The sequence below is a fragment of the Hemicordylus capensis genome, chromosome 4 (assembly GCF_027244095.1).
Source record: "Hemicordylus capensis ecotype Gifberg chromosome 4, rHemCap1.1.pri, whole genome shotgun sequence".
NCBI classification, from domain to species: domain Eukaryota; kingdom Metazoa; phylum Chordata; class Lepidosauria; order Squamata; family Cordylidae; genus Hemicordylus; species Hemicordylus capensis.
In genome coordinates, this window is record NC_069660.1 from 82,756,780 (window position 1) to 82,765,274 (window position 8,495).

The 8,495-nt window shown below is 46.9% G+C and overlaps 1 protein-coding gene across 24 annotated transcripts in view; it reads left to right on the forward strand.

The window, feature by feature from the left end:
* Positions 1–7,904, forward strand: part of PTPRF (protein tyrosine phosphatase receptor type F) — a 759,513-nt gene extending 751,609 nt beyond the window's left edge. For all 24 annotated transcript variants that reach the window (XM_053244735.1, XM_053244734.1, XM_053244731.1 and 21 more), the window contains 5 exons: positions 2,205–2,331; positions 2,982–3,107; positions 3,488–3,642; positions 3,942–4,077; positions 6,314–7,904. In XM_053244735.1, coding sequence (XP_053100710.1) covers positions 2,205–2,331; positions 2,982–3,107; positions 3,488–3,642; positions 3,942–4,077; positions 6,314–6,382 — 613 coding nt within the window. In that variant the 3' untranslated portion in view covers positions 6,383–7,904. The remainder of the gene's footprint in view (positions 1–2,204; positions 2,332–2,981; positions 3,108–3,487; positions 3,643–3,941; positions 4,078–6,313) is intronic.
* The last annotated feature ends 591 nt before the right edge of the window (positions 7,905–8,495 follow it).

The window sequence follows — 8,495 nt, forward strand, 5'->3', positions numbered from 1 at the left end:
ATGTGCACGGAACGGAACTCCTTGGAACGTTCTGTCAGAACAACCAATTGAGCTGGTTGTTCCGACGGCCCCATTCTGAGCTGGAGCCTTTTGAGTGTTCCGGTCCATGAGGGCAGTGCCAGGGTGGGTGGCGAGAAACAATCATTACCTGGTTATTGCTCAGCCCCCCATGAACAGCAGCGCCTGGCATCTCACACCGAGGCTGCCCCACCCACATTGGTCTGGTTTATGTGCATGCGTGGGAGCCCGTTTCAAATGGGAATGTTTTGAGCTAGAAACATTCTGCACATCGCTACTGAAGAGGGTAGGACCCTCTGCATGGGGGGAAGCATTGCCCTCCATCTTACTTCTTCCAAGGCACCTCACAAAGCTGCAAGAACAGCAATAAATTGGCAGTGTTAAGGATGACTTAGAAGAGGTGAGTGAGTGGCATTCAGCATAGCAATATGGGGAGGGTTTTCAGTGACAAACATGAGAGCCTGATGCCAGGGCTGGGGACAGAGCAGATGAGTGCTTGGCTGCTCTTCTATTTCAGATCTCAAGTATCCAGGCTGTTTTGGAGCTGCTGCCTCCATGTGTCTGGTGCTGTGACAGAGCTGCTTCTGTTGGGAGAGGATGCTGGTCAAAATGCCTGCCAAGCAGCAGGTGGTAGCATTTCATGTTCTACCGTCCCTGCAGGCCCCTGTTTATCTCTTCCCATCCTTCCCTTTGAAGTGAGCAATCGTTCTCCACTTTATCTAAAGAGATCAATTGGCCCAAGGTGCTATAGACAGCTCTGAAGCTGCATCTTTATTAGCGCCTTTGTTTCTCCCACCTCAGCACCCCCTCCACTCCCATCTTTTATGATGTCTTATAAATCTACCTCGGAGCAGCTTCCATCCCTGTCCCGCACATTACAGCTGTCCTACTACAGATTCATTAATTTTTAGCACCAGTGGAGAGATTAAATGAGAGCAGATAAGGCTAAGAGCCTAGGACAATATTCAAGAGTCTGTAGTGCCCCACAGTGGTGACATAAAGATGTCACAGCTCCTCTTTACAATGATCAGTCTGATTTTTGCATTCTTAGCTTCACTTTGGAAACTAGATACCCACTTTTGCCTTCAGTGACTTCAGTGACAGAGGATTCATGAGGATGACAGCACCCTATTTGTTCAGTGTCTGATTTCCTTGCTGTCAGCAATGCAGCTAGATTTTGTTGACAGCAGAAATTCCACTTTTTGAAGTAATGTCCATTATGCACCCTATTGCTGCCTGGACTTCTTGCAGGAGGGACTTTCCTGCATAGCTCAATGCACCCAGGAGGATGTTACAAGCCTAGAACAGCTACAACACATCACCAGACATGATCTCCAGCCAATGTATGAATTTTAGAAGATCTTAACTAGCATTTTGTATAGAATGGATTACCCCATTTTGTCAGACATGCCTCTTGTCTAGCTGAGAAGTCCTTACTTATTGAATTTATTATTATTATCGTTTACACAGTCAGACAGGTGTTATTGACTGGTTTGTTTTATACAGACATCGAGTCCTTCCCAAGGACCTGGGATGGCTGGATTTTATTGTCAGTGTTGTTGCTGTTATAGATATCGTCGCAGAATATAGGCTGTTCCCAGTAAAGTTGCTTTTTGTAATTGGCTGATGGTGATTTCTGTGGCCCCTATGGTGTTGAGGTGCTCTTCAAGTTGTTTTGGGATTGCACCTAGGGTGCCAATTGATGATGATGATGATTTACATTTTATATCCCGCTCTTCCTCCAAGGAGTCCAGAGCGGTGTACTCCATACTTAAGTTTCTCCTCATAACACCCCTGTGAAGTAAGTTAGGCTGAGAGAGAAGTGACTGGCCCAGAGTCACCCAGCAAGTATTATGGCTGAATGGGGATTTGAACCCAGGTCTCCCCGCTCCTAGTCCAGCACTCTAACCACTACACCTTGTGTGATTACCCTGCTTCTATCAAAGAACACGGAATAGCCCTACTTATCTTATGGTGGATCAGGTGACTGTGGGCAAGTACAGTAAAAAGACAGGGCTAGATGTGAATGCTGGCAGAGGTGAAGGTGTGTGTCCCAATCCTCACACCTCCCCACACACACACAATATACCTTGGTCTAGCTCCTTGGACTCAACTGCTAATCCCTTTATTCCTATCTCAGAAGTGCCAGAATCAGCCCCCTCTCTGAATTGTTTGTTACACTGCAGGCAGCAGAAGGCCTACATTGCTACACAGGGACCTCTGGCTGAAACCACAGAGGATTTCTGGCGGATGCTGTGGGAGCACAATTCCACCATTGTGGTGATGCTTACAAAGTTGCGAGAAGTGGGACGAGTAAGTAGTACTCTGAGCTCTGGGAAAGATTGCTGCTAAGTCTGTTTTGTCGGCTGGTTCCATGGCCAGGTGCATTGTTCAGTCTTTGGGGCAGCAAATTTAAGGCACCTTACTTTGCTTTCTTCCCCATAAACTCACTGCACCAAGTCGTCTATTACACAGTAGGCTGGCTCTGATGCAATTTGGTTGGTGAGCCAAAAGAGCTTCCTCTACAACCATTAAAATGCTCAATCTGCCCCGCCCCCCGGCAAGCTTTAAGGGGAACCATCTGATTCTGGTCACTGTTCCTGTGGATTTTCCCAAAGCCAGTAAAATGAGACCACTGGGGCTAGAACTGAGCTTTTCTGGTAATTTGGTATGGGATAGCAAGCAGATTGCTCATCAGGAAGTCATGAGAAATGGAGGCATGGAAGGAGTGAGGCGAATCTAATCAATCATATTGTGCCAGAAGGGAGGAAACACATCATTTGATTTGCTGCTCAGATTAGAGCATGGAGCCGCAGATGCTGTGCTACCCAGCAGCACAAGTTGTAGAGAGGAGCCTCACTTTGTCACTCAGCCATGCCCTGGCTTCAGTCACTGTCAACACTTCAGGGCCTGCAAGGAGTGGTACCCATTTTGACTGTAATGATCCCTCTTCTCTCATTCAGGAGAAATGTCATCAGTACTGGCCCGCAGAACGCTCTGCTCGGTACCAATACTTTGTGGTGGATCCCATGGCTGAATACAACATGCCTCAGTACATCCTGCGCGAGTTCAAGGTCACAGATGCCAGAGTAAGTACCATGCAGTCTTATCTTGGATTCCCCAAAGTTGTTTTCACCACAGCTGAGAAACTGTAAGTACCAAGATGCAGAAGGGCATTATCCTGCATTCTCCATTGCCTGGGCATCGGTGTCTCTGTGCCAAGGGGCTGAGCCATCTGGAAGCAGCAGCATTGTGCTTAACTATACCATCCTGGCCCAAAGCAAAGCAACCAATGAGCAGCAGAAGAAATCTGCTGAGGTGGGCTTGGCCTTCCCTCAGGTTCTCCCAGGTGCCAGAATGCTGGGCCTGAGCATGAAGGCTGAGCTGAGCATGAAGGCTGGGCCTGAGCATGAAGGCTGTGCTTAGGAGCCAGGAAATGATGGTCTTGCTCCTTTCTCCTCACACCTAGGATGGGCAATCAAGAACCATCCGGCAGTTCCAGTTCACAGACTGGCCTGAACAGGGAGTACCAAAAACAGGAGAAGGCTTCATTGACTTCATTGGGCAAGTCCATAAAACCAAGGAGCAATTTGGCCAAGATGGGCCCATCACTGTACACTGCAGGTAAGTGCTGGTGTTAAGCTATCCACAGAAGCCGACTTAGTGCTGTGTGTCAGTGATGAGGAACTTGGGACTACCAAAGATGTCTGAGAGCTACTGTATAGGTGACCTCACCTTTCCAGGCATGGAAGCCATTTCCAAGATGTGGTAGTGTCATAATCACATGGCACTAACCATACAAACAGGGGTGGCAGTTGTTCTGAGGGACTCGAATACAGGAGCATCTTGTGGCTGTGATCTCTTGGGCCTTCAGCTCTTCAAGTTAGAGCAGCCATTTATCTTCCTCTCTTTCTTATGTGCAGCGCGGGGGTCGGCCGTACTGGTGTATTCATCACATTAAGCATTGTACTGGAGCGCATGCGCTATGAAGGTGTGGTTGACATGTTCCAGACCGTGAAGACCCTGAGGACACAGCGACCAGCCATGGTGCAGACAGAGGTACATCCACTTCCACACTGCTGTTTCAGTCTTCACAGAAAACTAGGGTGGGACTTTGTACTTGAACTCTAGTTAGGCCCAATTGGACCACAGTGCTCCTTTCATTTGCTTCCAGCATAGGGAAGCTCTGTCTATAACTAGAGCATATATTACATATGATTATGGCCATTGGCCTTATCCCAGTTCTCATGCTGATGTTGGTTGGATACAAAGCAGCAGACTACAGCTGGAGCAAGCAACTATCAGACAAGATAAATGTACCATTTTCTGAAACATCTAAAAACTTAAAATGGGGAAACACTGAACTTGATAAAGACTGATGGACCACACTGGAGAACCTCTATTTCATTATGGGCAATAGTCTCTCCTTGAGATATGCTGCATCCAGGAATAAAATGCTAGTCCCAAAAGGGTAGTCAATCGTGTTGTCAATTCTCCCAGATTAGCTGGGAGTCTACTCTAATCTGTATAGATCTCCTGGTCTATGACTATTGAAAGCAATCTGGGAGATCTTAATAGGATAATGTTGGCAATTTGCTACTGGGTAAAGAGTTGCTGCTGGTCTGGTTGGCAGGAAGCCTGCTGGGAGTGGTAATCCTCTAAGCAAGGCACGTGAGGCCCTGGGATGAGAAGCTGGTTTCGTAATGTGTATTGTGTGGGACAGTGACCAAAATAGCTGCAAAGAGCCAGGTTGGCTCTTCCCATCTCAAATGCAGGGCTGGCCTGGCTACTAATGAACTGTGGCAGGGTAACCACTTCTAGTCACTGGCCACTCCATTAGCCCCTACCCTACTCATCAGTGGCGGTGGTAGTGCCCATGCCACTCTTCCTCCTGCAAGGAATGGAGCTGGGAACAGAGTGGGGGGAAGTGCAAGGTCCTTCATTCACTGCTTTCTGCTCTATTTCTGCTTTTCAAAAGGCAGGCAGCAGGACAAGTAAGAGTGGCAATGCCAGCAGCCAGCATCACCACATAAGGGGAGGTTGGGAGTGGGAAAAATTGATGCATACCAACTGGGGTGCAAGGAGCTTGGTGTCTGATCAGAACTTTGGTCAGAGTTAGCAACTCTAGCAGTCAACTGGTATGTGGAAAAGTATTCTTTCAGCATCAGTTGCCATTTTGGATGCATTCACTCTCTCTGGCAGCTAACAACTTTCTAGAATGTTTTACTACCACAAAAAGCTTCTGGCACTACTTTAAAGCATTGCAGGGGGTCTTATATTCTTCCTGTAGAAAACCTTGCTGGTAGAAGCAGCAGTGATAGTAGGGGATGTGAGGTATTAACCTCCCAAACCTCACCGCACCCCCAACTGTGCTAGCCAACAGGAGAAGACAGAAGAATAGCACCAGAAAGCATTTGCAAAGAATCAGACTCATGGTCATCAGCTGGTTCGAACTCTCACTGCCAACTGCTCTAGCTTGAATGCAGTGGGAATAGTAAAATGAAATCCAAGCTACTTTCTGGACAAAAGGGGGAACTGCAGCTCTTTGTATCCATACACTGCTTTTTCCCATTGCAGGAGACAAACAGGAAAGGGAAGCTGTCTTGCTTACTAGAAGGAGGCAACAGGTTCTCCTTGAAGCCAAGATGAGAAACTGCAGGGATTGGTCTCGTTCCTACCTGATCTCCCACAGTTGCTTTTCCTCTTGCCAGCCATGACAGCCTGTTCTTTGCCCTCTGCAAAGCATATCGGGCTCTGTCTTCCAGTGGCCGTGGGGCTGGGAGGGCAGGATGAGTGGAAGAGTAGAAACTGTGTAGTAATGTAGTAGTACTGTACAGCAAGTGCTTTACTCTCATGATGCAGATAGCATCCCAGTACAGTACTGAACTGCAGGGGTAATATACTGCTAATGCCAGATGGCAAGTGTGGTAACCAAAAATTCAGTACTTGCATGCCTCACATCGTCAAGAATTCAGCTAGTTGTTCCCCATGCTACAGCTTAACTGTGAAACAGCTCCCCCTCTAGCCTTACTGGCTGACACTTGAAAGTAGGTAATATGGTGAACTTGGGCATAACATCCCCTCTTTATATCTGGTACCTGGTCTCATGCTGGCCAATTACCCCTCTCAGAACAAAAACAGTTCTGGGCTGTAGGGCACCTCCATAACATTGTGTGATGTAATCCCATGTAACACGTGATCTCTGTAACATGGTATGATGGAAGTGGCGAGTTGCTCAGGCTCTTTTATAGAGGCATCCTCCTAATACCTTCTCCTCCTCCTCCTCCTCTTCCAGGACCAGTATCAGCTGTGCTACCGGGCAGCACTGGAGTACCTTGGCAGCTTTGATCACTATGCAACGTAACTAGTGCTTTTGGCCAGTTGCAGCGGGAATATCCAAGAGCAGAGACGGGTTCTTCCCAACCAGCCGCCCATTTCTTAGTCCATCTGTGCAGTTAATGCTGCTGCTGCTGCTGCTGTTGTGATGGCAACAGCCTCCCCACAACCAGCCAGTTCTGACCACAGTATTTAGGAACATTGCCACAGCGCCAAAGGTGGGACCAGCTTCTAGCATTTCCAATCTCGAGATGAATTTTCTGTTCATGCCCCCCCTCCTCCCCTCCTTGATAACATTTCATGGTGAGAGTCACTGGGTGGATGGAATGGGATATTTTATATATGTAAAATAGTTAACTAGTATTTTATATCTTTTCTTTTTTAATTCTTTTGCAAGTCTTAATGTTTTGCTTAGGCAAAACAGGAGAATGGAGGTGGTGGGGTTTGAATTTCCTTTTGCTTTTTCCACCCCCCTTTTGTTGGCTCAATTGTGGTGGTGCTGCCCATTTTCGGGCAGCCCCAAGTTAATATGAGTGGCCGGCTCACAGCTCTGGGACCCCTCTACACCCTCTTCAGTCCTTTGTAGAATACTCAGTTTTACAGAGCTGGAGCCAACCTAATGATTATTCCTAAAGGTTTTTTCTTTTCCATAGGCCTGTCTGTCAGGTGGGACTTCAGCAGCTAGCAGATGCTTGGTCCTATTGACATGTGTCCAGTGACCTCATATTGTCAGCAGATCCCATGTGAACTTGCCATTTTGGGGAGAGACCCACTGCCTGGGATCCTCTCTTGGTGGGGGAAAAACAATTGTGGCATTTTTTGTCACACACACACACACACACACACACACACACACACACACACGTTCCCAAAAGGGACCTTACCACAGACACAAATTTATTTAGTCCTTTCTCTGCCAGTAGCATCCTGAAGCGCTGTTGCCTGGGCAATCATGGCCAACCAAGTGCGTTAGAGCATCTTCCAAGGTGAAAGAGCACAACTCTGGGAAGTCCAGCCTTCCTGCACACACAAACCCAGAATGGGGGTGCCTTGGTTATTGTGGGGGGAGGGGGGATTGGGGTTCTTCAGGTAAGGGAATCAGTTCTCAGAGGCTGGGTGTAGTTATAATTTCTGCTATCCTGTAAAACATTTAAGTCATTAGAATACTGTATTTTCCACTATGACAGGATGATCTAATAAACCAATGTGGCAAGACTACTGGACTTAATTTAACGGAACTATATATTAATATTCCTTATTATCTCACTTGCACTAAAGGCAGGGAGATTACAGCCTTCTCCCAGGTGCATAGTTCTATAAATAAAGGTGGTGGAAAGGTCTCTAACTGTATTATCCAATGTATCCAAACTGCATTGAAATCAACAATCCCGGGTTGGTGATGTTGGAGAGAACATTCATTTTTACCTTGTGGAAGCATAGTGCTGTAGGGGTCACTGTTGTATACAGTCTGTTTTCTATTTGTTAATAAAAAATCTACAGCATCATTGCATAATCTTGATGTTAATAAATTTGAATAATCAGGTTTCCTACATGTTCGTTTTGCTGTCTTGTTTGTTTGGCCCTTAATGCAAACTCGTAGTTCACATGGAAGCAGATCCAAAGCACCAGAATTGTGTGGGAGTATGGCCACCTGTCCTTGCAATGGAAAGCATGACTGAAACAAGGAAAAAGGTTCTGTGAAAGGGACACACTCTTGTGGTCACTCACAGAGACAAGGGGCAGGCGGGGGGGAGAGGAGCAGCAATGCTTGCCTGGCTGATATGAGCCATGGCTCATATCAGTACTGACAGTTCAGCTGCCGATACTCTGTGTGTGTGTGTTTCAGCATGAGAAAGCCGCTACCTATATATGCATCATAGAATCAGTTCTGAGACCTGAAGAGCACCAAGTCCAATCTCTTGTCCTAAGGCAGGAGCCTTCATATATAAATAAATACACAGCCACATCACAGGTCAACTACATTCCCTACACTTTAAAGTACCAGAAAGAGAGCAAAAAAGGCATGTGATGGCTGCACAGTTTTTATAGATATATTTTAGTTCAACAGTATAAGTGACTCAAGCAAGCGAGCCAGTTTTCACAGTACAGTAGAGCTGGGGGACAGGGAGAAGGACGCAGGG